General features: G+C 30.6%; 1 protein-coding gene across 6 annotated transcripts in view; it reads left to right on the forward strand.

Annotated features, from left to right (window-relative positions):
• LOC147816826 (mitochondrial potassium channel ATP-binding subunit-like) overlaps window positions 1-4932 on the forward strand; it is a 63274-nt gene extending 58342 nt beyond the window's left edge. For all 6 annotated transcript variants that reach the window (XM_087151592.1, XM_087151584.1, XM_087151576.1 and 3 more), the window contains 3 exons: window positions 122-180; window positions 741-829; window positions 2549-4932. In XM_087151592.1, the coding sequence (XP_087007718.1) occupies window positions 122-180; window positions 741-829; window positions 2549-2614 (214 nt within the window). In that variant the 3' untranslated portion in view covers window positions 2615-4932. The remainder of the gene's footprint in view (window positions 1-121; window positions 181-740; window positions 830-2548) is intronic.
• Window positions 4933-22175: the final 17243 nt, after the last annotated feature.

A 22175-nucleotide genomic window follows, 5' to 3' on the forward strand; every position in this document is an offset into this window, starting at 1 on the left:
TTCATTTTGTTCTAACTCTCTTGTCTAATATTCAGAAGAACTTAATTTGTTAAAGACTTTAATTTTTCTTATGTAAAATAATGTATATAAATGTTTTGTATCAATCATTCAATTTTTTTAGTGCTTCAGATGTAGAATCAGAAAAGGTTGTTCAAGAAGCTTTAGATTATGCTGTTAAAGGTAATGGAATCAAATTTTTATATAATTTAAGTTTTCTAAATATAAAAAATTTTATAAAAAGTGTGCATTTTGTATAATTTTTACTTTGTAATTATATTATTTTTAGTACATTTTTGTAAACAGCAAAGTACTCAGTATAACTCATACATTTTATTTTAATTGTATGTGTTATACTGAGTCAAATTAAATTGGTTTGTGTTTTGTAGTCTACTTTATCTTGAAAACTTTTTTCTGCATTTTTATTTTATATCATCAGGAAAATTTTTAAACAAAATATATTCTTACCCGAGAGTTTCTTTCCAATTTTTGTTATGAATTAATAATTTTTGCTTGTAAGAGTTCAAAGCTTTTGTTAAACTTTGAAATTCTATAGAAAATAATAAGACTATCAAAGAATAAGATTTGTAAGCTATATATAATTAAGCACATGTTACTTTTACGTTAAACTTTATAAAAATAAAATTTAATCAAATTCCTTGAAAAATGTGTTTGCTTTTAGTTTTTATAAAATTGACAAATTTATTTTCTTGAATAAAATGTTTCACTTTTTATTTGCTTAGGTCATACTGTGCTAGTGATAGCTCATTGTTTGAGTACAATCCAAAATATAGATTTCATTGCTGTAGTAAAAAGAGGCCAAATAGTTGAGGTATGCTACAATTAAAGTTATTTTAATAATTTAAAATCTGTATTCTTTGTTCTATGTGTAAATATTAAACATAAGTTGGAAAAAAATTTGTGTTATTTAGAAAATATCTGTGTTGATTTTAGTAGTTTCTTAGCATAGGCTAGATGATATTTAATAAAAAATTAACATTTTGTTTAAGCTTTAAAATGCCACTGTAAATATTTTTGTTATTAAACTCACTGCTATAAAAATATTTAGAAGTTTCACGTTAAAAGAATATATTGAAAATTTTTAACGTACTTCTTGAAATTAAGTTTTCCTTTTTTAATTACATGTGTTTCTTTTATTTTTAAAAATATTTAAGAATAGGAGTGTGTAATAACAAGCCATGTTAGAGTGCATGTTTTTTGTAATGCAACTTACAATTTGTAAAAAAATTAAGATGTTTTAGAAATAGTCTTTTTTTCTAATAATAATAAAACAGGATAAATATTTAAAAGATTATAATTAGATTGACTCTTTCACTAAAAATAAAAATAGAACTTTTAAAGAAATGATGATTAAATTATGAATATTATACTGTAAATGGTGATTCAACTCGTTAATTTTTTTTTTCATTTTATTGTAACTACTTCTTTTCAGAAATAAGTGCTTCCATTATTCTAACAAGATGTTTAGCTTTTGGATAATTTAATTATAGTTTTTATTTTTTATTCATAAAGTGCTGTTAATATCCTTAGATAATTATGTTTCAGAATTTGGTCATTTTTAAGGTTCCCGTGAATAATTTCATTTCAAACTTTTTTTCAAAATTAATTTCAAACTTTTAATTTTAAAATTCTTAAAATTCTTTTTTTTTTTTTGGCGTTAAGATTTTTATTCATCTTTGAAAAATATCTTATAATAAGAATAATTATACTAATAAATATGATAGCTCAAAATTAATTCCCTTCCTAAACTTATTTCAAAAATTTTAAATTTATCTTAAAAATTTTAATTTTCTGGAAAAAAGCATTACCTCTTGTGTATTGTAAGTTTCTTTACATTTTGTTTGGATATTAGACAACTAATATAACTACATTTCAAAGAAATTTTTCAAAATTATTTTCAATTCAATACTTAGATATTTGAAGAAACTACAAGAAGTGAGCTAACCACACATGAATAAATGTGTGTAAAATTTATTATTCCATTGAAATTTATAATGCATGTTATCAAGTTTGCTGGAGAAATGAAGTTACCAAAGCAGCAGTAGCTATGCAACATAAATTTTTATTTTCATCTTTTTCTACAGCATTTAAATTTTTCAAAATACATATTCGCTGTTTATGATCTTAAAATGGAATTGTGTGGGAAACAATTTTCAATATTTCTTTCATTTTAAAAGAAGTTAGTCTTCCTTAGAAGGTAATCCTTCTTAGTTAGCTCAGTTATTTATTTTTTTCCAAAATATAATTTCTATAAAAATAAAAAGATATTCAGAAATAATATTATAAAACATTTTTAGTATCATTTTACCATGTACCATTTTAAGAATAAATATATATAAGGTAGTTCAGATATGGATTTTTCTTTGAAAAATTGTCAAAAAATTAAGTTAGTTTAAGAAAGAAGCTCTTATTAACAAAGCTTTACTTTCAGTGATCTGAATTTTCAGACAAAATAATTTTTTTGAAATTTATATACATTTTAAACAATTTATTATCTATTTATGTTAATTTATTGTGTTCATTTCTGTAGATTGGAAATCATAGTAGTTTGTCAAAAAAAAGGTCTTTATTGGAATTTGGTGAAGCAACAATATAAAGAAGAAGTGTGATTTAAATCAAAGTTTTGTGTGTAGTAAATTATTTATACCATCATATTTATTACATTTTTCTAAATTGCATAATATATTAGTTTTACTAAAAATTACATTTAAAGTATCTTTGGGAGAAGGTCTTATGTGATATAAGAAGTTTGCAGAATTGTTTTAGAAAATTGGATCTGTTTTCCTTAAAAAAATTAAATAAGTAAATAAATACAACTACTTTTCATTAAGCTAATGATTTTATTAACACCTTAATCAGAGCTAAAGGTTTTAAATGTTTTAAATGTTTTATAGCATGACCTCCCTATAAGATATTAAAATTGTTTGCACACAATAAATTTTTTTTGTTTGTTTGGCAGTCAAAGAACTAGTTAATTTCATAATCTCAGATGTTTATTTTTCAGAAGCTACTTTTGGTGAGAATTATTATTTTAAATGTTAAATGCTAGCTGAAATGTTTAATGATCCCACTAGCATTGACAACAAAACTTAAATTTAATATTTATGTAGCAAAAAATTGATTCAATTAAAATCTTTTTTGTAGTTTGTAGCTGCAGAAGTGCATAATACATACAAAATTTTATCCTTTGTATTTTCATATTGAATAACAGATGTTTCGAAAGTTGGCCTTGAAATATCAGTATGGAGCATAAATATTTAATTCTCATTAATTCATGGTACAATTTAAAGAAATGAGTTTAAGTTTATTAATAAAATTTTTATTTCTGTGTCTTGCTCTTAAGTGCACTTGTGAATGTACTTTTAAATTTCAGAGAAAATTTTGATTTTGAGGGCTCTTGTAGAATAATTTATGATGTTTGTTTTATATGTTACAAAACTGTATTAGGGAGAAAAATAATTGGCTCATTTAAGAAAATACAGAATAATGCAAGTGAAAGGAAACAAAAGGCATTAAAATCAAATTTTTTATTTGTATTTTAATCGTGAAAAAATACTAATTTTTCAAAATTTGTCATGGAAATATTCTGTATGTATGTAACACGTGACTGCGTTCTGAAAAATGTAACTTTTCTAAAACGAATCTTTCCTATTCAAAAAAAAATAATGTTCCTTTTACAAATGAGCAAAAGCATTTTCACAACAGTTCATTGTGGGCCAGGGGGTCATGGGTGTTAAGGATCCACAATTTTCTGACCAACGGCTTGATTGTGTCAATATGGTCAGCATTGTGTGCTGGCCGCCTTTACTTCCCATACAAGCTGGTTTCCATCAAAGCTGGGGGGGGGGCTTAAAACCACCATTGGGGATTAATCCCCAGTTCTTAACATTGACAGTTCAGTGCCTGAGCCATCAACATGTAAATAATAACAAGAAAAAATTTGTCATTAATTGTCTTTCATATTTTTTAAGTACTTTAATGAAGTGTAATAAATTGCTGACAATTCTAATTTGAAATTAATTTAAAGGCATTTTTTATGCAAAATACAATATTTTATTTCCTTATCAACAATAATCTTTATTGGATTTTGTTTCTAGTGAAATGTTCTCTGAAAATAAGTCACTGGCAGTCAAGAACTTATAATTAATTGTTAGATTTTTTCAAGCCAATGAGCCAATTGTTTTTTCTCACAGTTGTGAAAAAAAATTATAATTTGATTGTTTAAAATTTTATTATTGATTAAAATTATTTTTGCTGTATACAAAAACTTTTTGAACTATAATTATTTATGTACTTTGGGATTATCCTGTTGATCATTTTCACCAAACCCAATATTATCACCAAAAATTAGCTTCTGCGCCTATAACCCCAAATTTTATCACATTTACTGCGTAATCCTTGACTACCCTAGTTAGTTTGTTGAAATATACTGTTTTTTTTTTTTTTTTTTTACTCCGCTGCAAAATGATTCGAATTTAGGATTTATCTAGCACCGAAGAAAGTCAAGTGGCATATTTTCAATTCGTTGAATTCAATGTGTAATTTTAAAAAAATTGATGTTTTTACTTTGTTTTGATTCCTTCTAATGCACTTTTTTATTTTGTATTTTTCCACTTACATTTTTTGTTGTTATCATTTTATTATTATTATTTGATAAATTTAATGTGCTTAGAATGTTTATTTTGGAAATTGCTTTTCATTATGATCGCTCCACAAGACTTGCGCATTTTCGCTAGCATTGACAGGTCGACGGGATAATCCCTAAGTACCGTTATTTATTTGCTACACAATATATTACTGAGACAGAAAATAAAAGCCTGAAGCATATTTTTGTCACAACTTAAATTATCAAAAATTCTATCGATTTTAATATTTAAGTTATTTTGTTCTGGGGAAAAAACAACTCTTGATGCTAATGCTGAAAAAAAATAAGGATTTTTTATTGTTTAAGGAAAACATCTCTCATAAACATTACATTTGATGTATCAGTTGATGGAAATGTTGAAACTTGTTTCGAGAAATGGTTGCAGACAAAGTGATTAGGACTGTGAAATGGAACAAGTCAGTTCCAAAAACTGCAAAAGGCCTCAAAGCTTTTGAAACAATAAAGAACATGAAAGTGAACCTATTTAAAATCTTGTAAAAATAATTGTTTGTGTTGAGAGTGTTTAAACAGCTAAGATTTTCAAATTATTTAACTAACTAAATGAACACTTTTATTCATCTTTCTATTGTGTTGTATTGCAAATGTTTTTACAGTAAATACATAAATTTTTTAATTGAAATTTTTTTTCTTATTGTAAATTTATTAATTTGTTTTCAAATTCATTACTTCAAATTTTATGTTGACCCTCCTTTGTTGTTTTCTCCTATTTTTTCATTCACAATGAAAACTATAGCAATCAAGGGTCAACTATAATTACTATTAGTTAGAATGCACTCTTGATATCAGATTTGTAACTGCCAAAAAATATTGGTAAAATTATTTTTTCATATTGCTGGAAACACTTTTTATACTTCAATTTTCCTCTAGACATTTTAAATCTCTTAAAAATATTTTTTACTTTGATGCATATCTCCATTTTGAAGTAACATGCCTTCTCACTTAGACTGTTCACTTCCATTTAACTGTAATGACTTAGACGCTAGTTGCCATAGCTCTCGTTATGTCTGTGAATGAATGCTATGTTCTACCTATCCAGCACAGTTATTTATTTTTTGGGACTATTCATGAAATTTTTTGAGCACATCTTGTAAACCAGGTCAGTTTGGTCAGTAGAGAACCCATTGAAATTTAAAACACTTTGATATTTTGTCAAAAAGGTTGCATTTTTTATATGATATGATTAAAAATCTGGTTTATTTATAATCAAACTATTGATGGTGTGCTGTTGATTTTTTTTTTTTTTTTATATTTAAAGAGCTGTTTTAAAAATTTGTTTAAATATTTTAATTGCCAATGTTTGAATATCATTACTAAATATTTTTGTTCAAACTTTTCCTTGTATATTTATGTATAAAAATTAAAGTATGTTATTTTTGTAGAAATAATATTTTTTATTTGCTTTCCTTTTTCATTTCTTTAATTTTAAAACCTGAAAAGAATTAATCAGATTAATGCTGCCATATAAGCGGCGTGACACTTTTACTTATTGGCCCCAATACCATGCACACGGTGGAAAAAAAACATATTTTTTCGTACTTATTGTTTATGTATTTAGTTATTCAAAGTTATAGTTAAACAATGAATATATATTTACTATTAAAATTTTCCCATGAAATGTGTTTCAAAGCTTACAATTTAATGGTAAGATTTAACTTACTAGATAATGACTTTAAAAAGCAGTATTAATTAAGTATTCACCAACGAATCATAGCAAGTATTCACATTAAATTCCATTTTTAAAATGTAATATGTTATTTATTATTTGTTGTTGTTTTAATCAATTAAAATATATTTCAAAGTTTTGATCAATCAGCAGTAATTCTATCACACATTAACTTAGTAAACATTAGGAAGCAAAAATATTTATAAAAAAAAATGCTATGCACTAGTTACATGAAGTGACTATTGTGATGAAGCAAGTAGATGGTTGGCAGGCTTGTGTAAATATACTACATTTGAAATATTATTAGACTGCATTTAGCAATAGTCTATAAATAAAAGGGATAAAAAAAATCAAAAACATGTTGAATGAAGATGTTTAAAATTACGATTGCTCATCTTTAGTTTAGTTAGTTTAATGAGTTATTTATTTAGAGCGGTGATGGCTCAGGGGATAGAACTTTCACCTTCCAATGAAGGAAACCAGGTTCGAATCCAAGACAATATGAATTCCGCATCCGGCTTGCACCGACCACCATGCTGACGTGAAATATCCTCAGTGGTAGACGGATCATGGGTTAGAGTCCCCTTGCTATCAGTGTATCCGTGGGAGGTTCTCGTGGTCTTCCTTTCCTTGTAAAGCAAATGCGGGTTAGCTCCATCAAAAAGTCCTCCACAAAAGCAAATTTTTCCCAATACTCGATCCAGGAGTTTCCTTGTCTTCTGAATTAAGTTCAAAATTACAAGGCTATGGCAATGAACATTAATAGTCGAAAACCGGAAATTCGGGTCGGCTTTTCAACTACGGTTATAAAATAAAATGAGTTATTTAAAAAATTGATTGTAAATTAATGAGATAAAAACCTTAAGAGAGTGTGAACTTTATTTTTAAAAGTGTTACTCTAGCCTCTTTCATTTTTATATTCCTTCAATATTAAAAAGCAATCCCAAAATTCACATTGACCGAATTTATAACTGATGTGTTTATTTTTGATTAGTATTTAATAATTTTTATAAAATTTATGATGCTAGTCAAGAAGTTTTAATTACACAAGTAATGGATTCTTATTTTTTATACTAAAATTCATAGAATGAGAATAATTTTTTTGGTACTTTATGATTAAATTCATCTATTTTATTTATTATTTTAACAAAATTACTGTCACCTAAAAGAATAAGACAGTTGAATTTACTTGGGCCTAGTGAATTTCTATTGGCAATTTGATTGCCTGCGCTGGAGGAATGGAAAAGTACTTTCTTTTAGGGATAATTTTTTATTTAATAGTGTAAAGCATTTTCAATGTTGCTAATACAAATGCAATAACTAACTAAAATTGCCTTTGTGACAAACTATTAATAAGCATTGTGCTTATATTACTACTTAACTTTTTAGGTACTACACTACTAAGTACGAAGGTATATACTACTTATTTAAAATTTCTTTAGATACTGTAAAATCTTTTTTTATAAACCCTGTGGATTGATAAGAATACATCTTCTATGATTAAAAAATTATTATTATATCTAATAATATATGTTGACAGTAATTTGTGAGTTTTGAGATCATGTACTATAATCACGTAATTATCACGCACTATATGTATAGAAAAAGAGCAAAGGGATGAATGATGAATATTTTCGATTGTGATTTAGTATCATTTCTAAATATTGAAGACATCTGATTATGAAAAATATGCACTGTTAACAAAACCATGGATTCCAGAAAAATATGTATGAATCCATGTTTTTTTTTAACAGCGTATATTGTTCATTACATATATGTGTTCAATATTTAGAAATTAACTTTAATTCCCCTTCGAGAATTTTTTTATTCTTCATCCACTATTTCTTTATTGCACAAATTTAAATTATCTGAATTTTTATCAGGAATTTCAGTTTCTGATTTTTCATCCTCATTAGCTTTGACTCTCCTAATGTAATCAATAATTATTCTATCGCTTTTCACCTCAAACTCATAATTTTTATCCATCAAATTCAATGTTTGCTTTAGGAACGCAAATAAATGAAGACCTTCCCAGCTTAAAGTACAACATGAATAAATTATATTTAGACTGTCAAAATTTATTAATTATCTTACAAATTTTAATTAAAAAATTTTGTGTTAAATCATCTGGTTATTATCTCGAATATCCAAAATTTTCTAAATTATTAAAAAATGTATGTAATGCTTTAAAGTTTATTGATTCCAATCAATGTTGGGCCACCACAAAGCTGATGTAAAAAATCCTCTGCTGTAATGGACAGATTGTTGGTTCCCTTTTCTTGTCAGATTAACCACGAGAGGTTTTCATCTCCATAAAGTACAAATGCGAGTTAGTTCCTTCAAACAGACCTCCAAAGGCAAATTTCTCCCTATATGATCTAGGGATCTCCCTATATGATCCAGATTGCATCCAGGAGTTCCCTTGTCTTCTGGATTGGGTTCAAAATCACGACTGCGGAGCTGAACATTGGTAGTCTTAAACTCAAAATTGGGTCTGCTGTTCAATGACGGTTTTAAAATAAAATGAAAATGAATCAAAGTCTGTTTAAAGTAGAAAAGAAATTTTTTTTTTATTTTATCAATATAAATATTTTGGTACAAACTTTCTACATAGTATTGTTTTATACTATTTCTAGGATAATTTTAGTTTTAAAATTTAAAACTTTAAGTAAAGTATTATGAAAAAAATTTATTATTCTTTTTAAAAAAAATCGTTTTTGTGGAAATTTCTAAAATATTACAATTAATAAATTGAAATAAGCATTTTACTCTAGCACATCATTGTTTTTAAAAAAACAAACATTTAAAATCAAAAATTTTTAAGACATTTCATTGATTGCCTTGTATAAAGGTTGTTCTCGTCTAATGCTAATATGCAAAAAATATATACTTGTTATTTTTACAAAATATTTACATATCAAAATTAATATATAAATTAAGAGTTTATGATTGTTAATTTATGGTTTTCATTAAAATATGATTATATAATCTTGTAGAATGAAGACTCATTTTTTGAAAACTCTTCATCTTGTTGTAAGGTGTGTTGTACATCAAAACATTTATTAATGTTTCAGATTGTATTATGAAATGAAAAACACTTTTTCTGAATAAATATTAATTTTGCTTTAAATTATGGAAGTATTAATAATTTGTTCATAATTAAATTATATCATTAATTTTGACACATTTTGGTTTATTCAAAATTAGTGAATAATAAGTCAATGCAAGTATGAAGATTTAAAGAGTTAAATTCTTACAAGAGTAACAATTTGTTTTTTAATCATTCTACATTTTTAAATTGTATCAGAACTGGTGTCATGAGGATTATTCCTTTTGATATGTATCCAATAACGTAACAGCAAAAAAATATTTTTTAATATTTGAAACAGTTATGGAAAATATTAGAACTCAAATATAACCTTACCAAATATTAAAATGAAAATAGTATATAAAATTAAAGAAATGTAAATATATGTAAAAAGAAATACCACAAGTTTTACAATTTTCATGGAAACTACATAAAACTGGAAATTTTTATTAATAAAATATATTAATAAATTTACCATTATATTAATATATTTTAATCATGATCCAAAATTAATGTATTTAAATTAGTAAAAATAATGTTTACGAATACTTTGATGAAAAACAAATTAATGTTCTTTAAGCACTAAAATTGTTCATTATGTACAGCTAAAAAAATTATTATGTAAAAACACTAAAATAGACAGAACATCTGCGGGCATTTTAGCTCCAGGGCAATGTTTGATAGTAATGTTATATCTTTGTAAAGATCCATCTTTGAAGTCGTGCAGATTGCTTTGCACTTTTGGTTAAAAATGGTAGAGGGTTGTGGTCCGTATAGAACTCTATTTTTGAATCAAAAACCCAAACCTCGAATTTTTTCACTATGGAATATGTTTTCTCTCTATAGTAGACCATGATTGCTGGCTAGCATTTAATTTCTGGCTTGATATGCGATAGGGTGTATTTTGTCATGCACTTTTTTGTGACAAACACGCAGCCACCGCAATCTGGGATGCATCGGCATGGATAATAAAAGGTAAGTTAAAAATCGGCGTGTATAGAAAAGGAGCTTCAACCAAAGCTCTTTTTAGTTGAAGAAAAGGCGCATCATGTTCTTGTGTCCACTGCGACCAAGGGCGCCGGTAGGGGGGTGCAAGGAAGTACACTTGCATCCCCCGTGGCAAGTAGAAATTTTTTTTTATTAAAATATTAAAAAAAATTAAAACATTTTTTTAATAAAAAATTATAAAAGATTTTTTATTGAAAATATTTTTAATAAAAAATCATATAAAAAACCCCATAATTTTTTTTTATTAAAAATATTTTTATTCAAAAACAAATAAGTAATTATTGATACATAACACTCAAAAAATTGATTAATCAAACAAGAATTGTAATCATCTTGTCCAAATCTGTTTATAACTTTTTCAATAAATTCCCAAAATGCAGGAATATGCTTGAATAGAGGAAAAACCAGACTTCATCTACTCTACTCTTAATTCTTTGATTAGGTGTTTCATAAACTCTAGCGGTGAGCCGAACCACTACAATAAGATATAATATTTATTTTTCCTAAATTTGATTTTAGTTACAAAGCCATTGGGGATAAAAGTATCTATTGCGAATTGTCAAATTCAAGAGATAAAACCATGGCCTACCTCTGCATTTGTAGCTGTATAAGTAAAACTATTTTTTAAGAAAAACTACATAAAAATATTTATAAACTTTTTTGTACTGTTAAAGGTGCTCTTCGTAGTATCGCAAACATATACACTTTTTCATGTAAAATTTTTTTTGACATTCATTGTTGTTAATTTTATACTTTATCATTTAAATTTTTTTTTTATAAATTGTGTTATTTTTAATAAAATTGCACACAGTTGGTTATTAAGTGAGAAAAATAGTGCTTATTCATATAGTTAATGTCTAAAGTGCAGTCAGCTCAAATAAAAAGGATTACCGTTGTATTTGAACGGTTGATTGGATTTTCATTCTGGAAAGTGTTATAGCAATATCTCAAGGAAATCTTTTTTAAATTTATATATAACAGTTAACTGTCATTGCGAAGGGGGGAACAGTTTTAATGAAAGAACACATTTTTTCGGTTAAGTTATTTTTATTAGATTTGATTTAGCATGCAAAATACCCCCTTAAACCAAATTTCATAAATTCTGGCAGTTAATGGGAACCCAGTGCAGACTAATCAGCATTTGACATAAAAAATAGAATGCTGTCTATTTTTGGCATTAGATTATGTGACAAATTTACACAAGGTATCACTTGGAAACCTTTGATTGATTCACAATGAATGAATCACATAATAATAAGTAAATTTTAGATAAATTGCGATTGTACAATATGTAGGATTGTACAACGACATATAGGACGTTGTTCCTATATGTAGGATCCTCTAAAATAAAGAAAAACACATTAAAAAAATAAGAAAATTTTTTTGAAAAGTTCATAAAGTTGGGATTCGAACCTGTGCCCCTAACCCCAGGACGTCAGTTACTACGCCGGTGTCTTGACCACCAGACCACTCGAACACTAGAAGCCAGTCACGATTTCGCTTCAAAAGCCCTCTGACGGTCAGCTATGCAATAGATCTTTGAGGGGACCCCTGCACTCCCTAATTAACCTATAAAAATTTCCTGCAGCAGATATATTTGGACCAAAGACCCCTACTTAGGGTTCGAGTTTGAAAATTATAACTTAATATTAAAGAGAGTTAGATGGCTTCCATATTCAAACCCCACACCGACATTTTATTTTATTTATTATATTTTTATTATTATTCCATTATGCGTTCTTTAACAAAGAAAGATGCACGCTTTTACTCATAGAACACCTTACGCATGAGAAACTGACGAAAATATTGTAAAAATAATATATTGCAAAATAGGCGAAAGAAGAAGAAAAAAAAAGAAATTTTTTTTTTAAAAGTTGATAAAGCAGGGATTCGAACCCGCGCCTCCTCTCCCCAGGCCGTCAGTTACTACTCCGGTGTCTTGGCCACCAGACCACTCGAACACAAGAAGTCACGATTTTGCTTCAAAAGCCCTCTGACGGTCAGCTACGCAATACATCTTTGAGGGGTCCCCTGCACTCCCTAATTAACCTATAAAAATTTCCGCCAGCAGATATATTTTGACCATAGACCCCTACTTAGGGTTCGAAAATTATAACTTAATATTAAAGGGAGTTAGACGGCTTCGATATTCGAACCCCACCCCGACATTTTATTTTATTTATTATATTTTTATTATTATTCCATTATGCGTTCTTTAACAAAGAAAGATGCACGCTTTTACTCATAGAACACCTTAAGTATGAGAAACTGTCAAAAATATTGAAAAAATAATATGCAAAATAGGCGAAAGAAGAAAAAAAAAATTTTTTTTCAAAATTTGAAAAAGCAGGGATTCGAACCTGCGCCTCCTCTCCCCAGAAGTCAGTTACTACTCCGCTGTCTTGACCACCAGACCACTCGAACACTAGAAGCCAGTCACGATTTCGCTTCAAAAGCCCTCTGACGGTCAGCTATGCAATAGATCTTTGAAGGGTCCCCTGCACTCCCTAATTAACCTATAAACATTTCCTGCAGCAGATATATTTGGACCATAGACCCCTACTTAGGGTTCGAGTTTGAAAATTATAACTAAATATTAAAGGGAGTTAGACGGATTCGATATTCAAACCCCACACCGACATTTTATTTTATTTTTATTATTATTCCTTTATGCGTTCTTTAACAAAGAAAGATGCACACTTTTACTCATAGAACACTTTACGCATGAGAAACTGTTGAAAATATTGTAAAAATAATGTATTGCAAAATAGGTGAAAGAAGAAAAAAAAAAGAAATTTTTTTTCAAAAGTTGATAAAGCAGGGATTCGAACCTGCACCTCCTCTCCCCAGGCCGTCAGTTACTACTCCGGTGTCTTGACCACCAGACCACTCGAACACTAGAAGCCAGTTACGATTTCGCTTCAAAAGCCCTCTGACGGTCAGCTATGCAATACATCTTTGAGGGGACCCCTGCACTTCCTAATTAACCTATAAAAATTTCCAGCAGCAGATATATTTGGACTATAGACCCCTACTTAGGGTTCGAGTTTGAAAATTATAACTTAATATTAAAGGGAGTTAGACGGCTTCGATATTCGAACCCCACTCCGACATTTTAGTTTATTTATTATATTTTTATTATTATTCCATTATGCGTTCTTTAACAAAGAAAGATGCACACTTTTACTCATAGAACACCTTACGCATGAGAAACTGTCGAAAATATTGTAAAAATAATACAATGCAAAATAGGCGAAAGTAGAAAAAAAAAAAGAAATTCTTTTTTTTTTTTTGAAAGTTGATAAAGCAGGGATTCGAACCCGCACCTCCTCACCCCAGGCCGTCAGTTACTACTCCGGTGTCTTGACCACCAGGCAACTCGAACAATAGAAGCCAGCCACGATTTCGCTTCAAAAGCCCTTTGACGGTCAGCTATGCAATAGCCCTTTGAGGGGCCCCCTGCACTTCCTAATTAACCTATAAAAATTTCCTGCAGCGGATATATTTGGACCATAGACCCCTACTTAGGGTTCGAGTTTGAAAATTATAACTTATAATTAAAGGGAAATAGACGACTTCGATATTCGAACCCCACACCGACATTTTATTTTATTTATTATATTTTTATTATTACTCCATTATGCGTTCTTTAACAAAGAGAGATGCACGCTTTTACTCATAGAACACCTTACGCATGAGAAACTGTCGAAAATATTGTAAAAATAATATAATGCAAAATAGGCGAAAGAAGAAGAAGAAAAAAAAGAAATTTTTTTTTAAAAGTTGATAAAGCAGGGATTCGAACCCGCGCCACCTCTCCCCAGGCCGTCAGTTACTACTCCGGTGTCTTGACCACCAGACCACTCGAACACTAGAAACCAGTCACGATTTCGCTTCAAAAGCCCTCTGACGGTCAGCTATGCAATAGATCTTTGAAGGGTCCCCTGCACTCCCTAATTAACCTATAAACATTTCCTGCAGCAGATATATTTGGACCATAGACCCCTACTTAGGGTTCGAGTTTGAAAATTATAACTTATAATTAAAGGAAAATAGACGACTTCGATATTCGAACCCCACACCGACATTTTATTTTATTTATTATATTTTTATTATTATTCCATTATGCGTTCTTTAACAAAGAAAGATGCACACTTTTACTCATAGAGCACCTTACGCATGAGAAACTGTTGAATATATTGCAAAAATAATATAATGCAATATAGGCGAAAGAAGAAAAAAAAAATTTTTTTTTTCAAAAGTTGATAAAGCAGGCATTCGAACCTGCGCCTCCTCTCCCCAGGCCGTCAGTTACTACTCCGGTGTCTTGACCACCAGACCACTCGAACACTAGAAGCCAGTCACGATTTCGCTTCAAAAGCCCTCTGACGGTCAGCTATGCAATAGACCTTTGAGGGGTACCCTGCACTCCCTAATTAACCTATAAAAATTTCCCGCAGCAGATATATTTGGACCATAGACCCCTACTTAGGGTTCGAGTTTGAAAATTATAACTTATAATTAAAGGAAAATAGACGACTTCGATATTCGAACCCCACACCGACATTTTATTTTATTTATTATATTTTTATTATTATTCCATTATGCGTTCTTTAACAAAGAAAGATGCACGCTTTTACTCATAGGACACCTTAAGTATGAGAAACTGTCAAAAATATTGAAAAAATAATATGCAAAATAGGCGAAAGAAGAAAAAAAAAATTTTTTTTCAAAATTTGAAAAAGCAGGGATTTGAACCTGCGCCTCCTCTCCCCAGAAGTCAGTTACTACTCCGCTGTCTTGACCACCAGACCACTCGAACACTGGAAGCCTATCACGATTTCGCTTCAAAAGCCCTCTGACGGTCAGCTATGCAATAGCCCTTTGAGGGGTCCCCTGCACTTCCTAATTAACCTATAAAAATTTCCTGCAGCGGATATATTTGGACCATAGACCCCTACTTAGGGTTCGAGTTTGAAAATTATAACTTATAATTAAAGGGAAGTAGACGGCTTCGATATTCGAACCCCACACCGACATTTTATTATATTTTTTTTATTATTCCTTTATGCGTTCTTTAACAAAGAAAGATGCACACTTTTACTCATAGAACACTTTACGCATGAGAAACTGTTGAAAATATTGTAAAAATAATGTAATGCAAAATAGGTGAAAGAAGAAAAAAAAAAGAAATTTTTTTTCAAAAGTTGATAAAGCAGGGATTCGAACCTGCGCCTCCTCTCCCCAGGCTGTCAGTTACTACTCCGGTGTCTTGACCATCAGACCACTCGAACACTAGAAGCCAGTCACGATTTCGCTTCAAAAGCCCTCTGACGGTCAGCTATGCAATAGATCTTTGAAGGGTCCCCTGCACTCCCTAATTAACCTATAAACATTTCCTGCAGCAGATATATTTGGACCATAGACCCCTACTTAGGGTTCGAGTTTGAAAATTATAACTTATAATTAAAGGAAAATAGACGACTTCGATATTCGAACCCCACACCGACATTTTATTTTATTTATTATATTTTTATTATTATTCCATTATGCGTTCTTTAACAAAGAAAGATGCACGCTTTTACTCATAGGACACCTTAAGTATGAGAAACTGTCAAAAATATTGAAAAAATAATATGCAAAATAGGCGAAAGAAGAAAAAAAAATTTTTTTTTTCAAAATTTGAAAAAGCAGGGATTTGAACCTGCGCCTCCTCTCCCCAGAAGTCAGTTACTACTCCGCTGTCTTGACCACCAGACCACTCGAACACTGGAAGCCTATCACGATTTCGCTTCAAAAGCCCTCTGACGGTCAGCTATGCAATAGCCCTTTGAGGGGTCCCCTGCACTTCCTAATTAACCTATAAAAATTTCCTGCAGCGGATATATTTGGACCATAGACCCCTACTTAGGGTTCGAGTTTGAAAATTATAACTTATAATTAAAGGGAAGTAGACGGCTTCGATATTCGAACCCCACACCGACATTTTATTATATTTTTTTTATTATTCCTTTATGCGTTCTTTAACAAAGAAAGATGCACACTTTTACTCATAGAACACTTTACGCATGAGAAACTGTTGAAAATATTGTAAAAATAATGTAATGCAAAATAGGTGAAAGAAGAAAAAAAAAAGAAATTTTTTTTCAAAAGTTGATAAAGCAGGGATTCGAACCTGCGCCTCCTCTCCCCAGGCTGTCAGTTACTACTCCGGTGTCTTGACCACCAGACCACTCGAACACTAGAAGCCAGTCACGATTTCGCTTCAAAAGCCCTCTGACGGTCAGCTATGCAATAGATCTTTGAAGGGTCCCCTGCACTCCCTAATTAACCTATAAACATTTCCTGCAGCAGATATATTTGGACCATAGACCCCTACTTAGGGTTCGAGTTTGAAAATTATAACTTATAATTAAAGGAAAATAGACGACTTCGATATTCGAACCCCACACCGACATTTTATTTTATTTATTATATTTTTATTATTATTCCATTATGCGTTCTTTAACAAAGAAAGATGCACACTTTTACTCATAGAGCACCTTACGCATGAGAAACTGTTGAATATATTGCAAAAATAATATAATGCAATATAGGCGAAAGAAGAAAAAAAAAAATTTTTTTTTCAAAAGTTGATAAAGCAGGGATTCGAACCTGCGCCTCCTCTCCCCAGGCCGTCAGTTACTACTCCGGTGTCTTGACCACCAGACCACTCGAACACTAGAAGCCAGTCACGATTTCGCTTCAAAAGCCCTCTGACGGTCAGCTATGCAATAGACCTTTGAGGGGTACCCTGCACTCCCTAATTAACCTATAAAAATTTCCCGCAGCAGATATATTTGGACCATAGGCCCCTACTTAGGGTTCGAGTTTGAAAATTATAACTTATAATTAAAGGAAAATAGACGACTTCGATATTCGAACCCCACACCGACATTTTATTTTATTTATTATATTTTTATTATTATTCCATTATGCGTTCTTTAACAAAGAAAGATGCACGCTTTTACTCATAGGACACCTTAAGTATGAGAAACTGTCAAAAATATTGAAAAAATAATATGCAAAATAGGCGAAAGAAGAAAAAAAAATTTTTTTTTCAAAATTTGAAAAAGCAGGGATTTGAACCTGCGCCTCCTCTCCCCAGAAGTCAGTTACTACTCCGCTGTCTTGACCACCAGACCACTCGAACACTGGAAGCCTATCACGATTTCGCTTCAAAAGCCCTCTGACGGTCAGCTATGCAATAGCCCTTTGAGGGGTCCCCTGCACTTCCTAATTAACCTATAAAAATTTCCTGCAGCGGATATATTTGGACCATAGACCCCTACTTAGGGTTCGAGTTTGAAAATTATAACTTATAATTAAAGGGAAGTAGACGGATTCGATATTCGAACCCCACACCGACATTTTATTATATTTTTTTTATTATTCCTTTATGCGTTCTTTAACAAAGAAAGATGCACACTTTTACTCATAGAACACTTTACGCATGAGAAACTGTTGAAAATATTGTAAAAATAATGTAATGCAAAATAGGTGAAAGAAGAAAAAAAAAAGAAATTTTTTTTCAAAAGTTGATAAAGCAGGGATTCGAACCTGCGCCTCCTCTCCCCAGGCTGTCAGTTACTACTCCGGTGTCTTGACCACCAGACCACTCGAACACTAGAAGCCAGTCACGATTTCGCTTCAAAAGCCCTCTGACGGTCAGCTATGCAATACATCTTTGAGGGGTCCCCTGCACTCCCTAATTAACCTATAAAAATTTCCAGCAGCAGATATATTTGGACTATAGACCCCTACTTAGGGTTCGAGTTTGAAAATTATAACTTAATATTAAAGGGAGTTAGACGGTTTCGATATTCGAACCCCACCCCGACATTTTAGTTTATTTATTATATTTTTATTATTATTCCATTATGCGTTCTTTAACAAAGAAAGATGCACACTTTTACTCATAGAACACCTTACGCATGAGAAACTGTCGAAAATATTGTAAAAATAATATAATGCAAAATAGGCGAAAGAAGAAGAAGAAAAAAAAGAATTTTTTTTTTAAAAGTTGATAAAGCAGGGATTCGAACCCGCGCCACCTCTCCCCAGGCCGTCAGTTACTACTCCGGTGTCTTGACCACCAGACCACTCGAACACTAGAAGCCAGTCACGATTTCGCTTCAAAAGCCCTCTGACGGGCAGCTATGCAATACATCTTTGAGGGGTCCCCTGCACTCCCTAATTAACCTATAAAAATTTCCGGCAGCAGATATATTTGGACCATAGACCCCTACTTAGGGTTCGATTTTGAAAATTATAACTTATAATTAAAGGGAAATAGACGGCTTCGATATTCGAACCCCACACCGACATTTTATTATATTTTTATTATTATTCCATTATGCGTTCTTTAACAAAGAAAGATGCACACTTTTACTCATAGAACACCTTACGCATGAGAAACTGTCGAAAATATTGTAAAAATAATATAATGCAAAATAGGCGAAAGAAGAAGAAGAAAAAAAAGAATTTTTTTTTTAAAAGTTGGTAAAGCAGGGATTCGAACCCGCGCCACCTCTCCCCAGGCCGTCAGTTACTACTCCGGTGTCTTGACCACCAGACCACTCGAACACTAGAAGCCAGTCACGATTTCGCTTCAAAAGCCCTCTGACGGGCAGCTATGCAATACATCTTTGAGGGGTCCCCTGCACTCCCTAATTAACCTATAAAAATTTCCGGCAGCAGATATATTTGGACCATAGACCCCTACTTAGGGTTCGATTTTGAAAATTATAACTTATAATTAAAGGGAAATAGACGGCTTCGATATTCGAACCCCACACCGACATTTTATTATATTTTTATTATTATTCCATTATGCGTTCTTTAACAAAGAAAAATGCACGCTTTTACTCATAGAACAACTTACGCATGAGAAACTGTCGAAAATATTGAAAAAATAATATAATGCAAAATAGGCGAAAGAAGAAAAAAAAACTTTTTTTTCTTCAAAAGTTGATAAAGCAGGGATTCGAACCTGCGCCTCCTCTCCCCAGCCGTCAGTTACTACTCCGGTGTCTTGACCACCAGACCACTCGAGCACTAGAAGCCAGTCACGATTTCGCTTCAAAAGCCCTCTTACGGTCAGCTATGCAATAGACCTTTGAGGGGTCCCCTGCACTCCTTAATTAACGTATAAAAATTTCCTGTAGCAGATATATTTGGACCATAGACCCCTACTTAGGGTTCGAATTTGAAAATTATAACTTAATATTAAAGGGACTTAGACGGCTTCGATATTCGAACCCCACCCGAAATAGCGAATAATAGCTAATAAACGGATATATTTCGGATAATTTTTATTTACTTATTTATTTCAATTTATATTATTTTTTAAAATTCTTTTTCAATATTTTAAAGTGAATAAAGTTAGCTAATAAATAGCTAAATTTTCTACGTTTTAATTTATGATATAAAGATAGTATTTTGGCAGACAATTAACGATGCAACTTCCGAAGGTCAAATATACTTCGGTATAAAACTCCAATCAATGAATCTGATTTTAGTAAAAATCTCAGAACCGTACTTCATATTATGGAAAATGTATCCACCGAGTTGTTTACGAATTACGTTTCTTTGCATTTTACCTCATTAACGCTTAAAGTGTACAACGCCCCAAATTATATACTTTTGTAGTTTCCTGCATTGTTTAAGGGAAAAAAATCATGATTTCGTCGGATATATTTTCTGAAGGTGTCTCGAGTCAGTTGACTGAATCGATTTTGAAAGACACCTATTTGAGTTTCGTCTTGCAAGACTACTACTCCATGGTGGACAGTGATGGTGCTAGAGATCGTTGAATGGACTAGTACTGCACGATAACTACCAGGACACGAACTAAGCATACGAGGCTACGGAGGAGCAGAAGCGAAATGCCCAGATGAGCAGCCTCGATGAGTTCTGGAAAATGCACAAGAAATCCTTGGAAGATCCGGATGCCTTCTGGAGCGAGACCTCGGAATCTTTATATTGGAAAATTCCGGTTCCGAACCAAAATGTCTGCAGGTACAATTTCGATGACAATAAGGGAAGGATTTTTATCGAATGGATGAAGGGAGCGATGACCAATATCTGCTACAATGCACTGCACAGTGGACCAGCATCCAAGGTTTCGTGGCCAAGATAAGAATTTCGAAAAAATTTGTTTCAAAAATTTGGGGGTTCTTATGTGCAGGTAAATTGAATTCATAATTGAAATTTTGAAATACACTAAAAATACCCAGAAAAAAAAATGGCGGCTAAAATAAAAAAAATAATATTGTACGTTTAAATAATTAAATGTAGCAATGAAAATATAATAATTTTCGTTATTTTATATTAAGAATTAAAAGCAAATTATATTTCCGAAGTAATATTACAAAATAACGCGAAAACATGAAGAAAAAAAACCATACTTTTTGCTTTTCGGTATATTTTGTCCATCCTTGGAATACGGACAAAATGGGGCAGGTTTTTTCGAAAGAAGAAAAGTCAAAGAAGACAACAAAAAAGTTTAGCTAATGACCTCGTGGAACTTTTTGGAACTAAGCGTCGAAAGTGATTCAAACATTGTAAAATATCAAATGATAAGATATAAACTATAAGTTTGTCAAGAGTATTAAGTAATACAACACATTGAAATATTGTACTATCATTTCAGACTCATTACTCTGATAAAAATGTAACAGTAAGGTGAAATTCCTATATATATTTCTGAAATAAAAATGTAAAAGTTACATTTAAAAAAAAAAAAATTAACATATTTTTCATGACATTGTACTCTTGTCGGTCCAAAAAGTAAATTATAATGTTTGGAATGATGATGAATACTTAATGTTGGCTACATTAAAACTGCTTATGCATGTTTTAGTTGAAAATTTGAATTTTTGACTTTTGGCCAAAGATGATGGTCTTCTGGCCCTCAGCACTCTGTGGAGAATGACATAATTACTCACTAATATATATTCCTAGTTTACGTTTGTATGTCTGATTTCAATCTTTTCCTTCTTTTTTTTTTTAAATGATTTTTACAATTTAAATACGGTTTTTATTGTTCTCATTAACTCCTTTTCCTGTTATGGATTTTGTTGCTTAAATTTTTCAGTTATTATTTTCCCTTATGTAATTTTTTTTTCATACATTACAGTACTGAAAGGTAATTTGCTATATCTATCTATCTATCTATCTATTATCTATCTATTTATATTTATATATTTAATAAATAAATAAATACAAGAAAACACGACGAAAGTTAAGAAAAACAATAATTTTCATTTATTGCGCATAAGCTGCAAGTAAACAGAACTCATTAGATAAGTTCAAGATGAAGATAGAACAAAGAAAAATTACTGACATATGCAGGAAAAAAAAAGGGGGGAAGTAATAAGTAAAAAAATAACAAACAACAGTTTCAAAAAAAAAAGAGAGAAAAGAAAAAGGATGAAATTTCATTTAAAAAAACCGGAAAAAAACGATATAATCTTTTCATCAGCTCACACGATTATATCCGCAAAAAAGAGCGCTTTCTGATATTGTATCAATATAGCCAAAGCAAAATATATTAATACAATAGTGTGAGGAATACTCAAAAAATTTTTTTACAAAAATTACAACAAATAAAATAGGACACAATAAGTAAAAATAAGTAAAAATAACATGTAAAAACAGAAATAAAAATAAAAGAAAAAACAGTATAAAAC

The sequence above is a fragment of the Parasteatoda tepidariorum genome, chromosome 1, assembly GCF_982258835.1.
Source record: "Parasteatoda tepidariorum strain Cologne lab strain chromosome 1, Ptep-v5.0, whole genome shotgun sequence".
In the NCBI taxonomy this organism is placed as follows: Eukaryota; Metazoa; Arthropoda; class Arachnida; order Araneae; family Theridiidae; genus Parasteatoda; species Parasteatoda tepidariorum.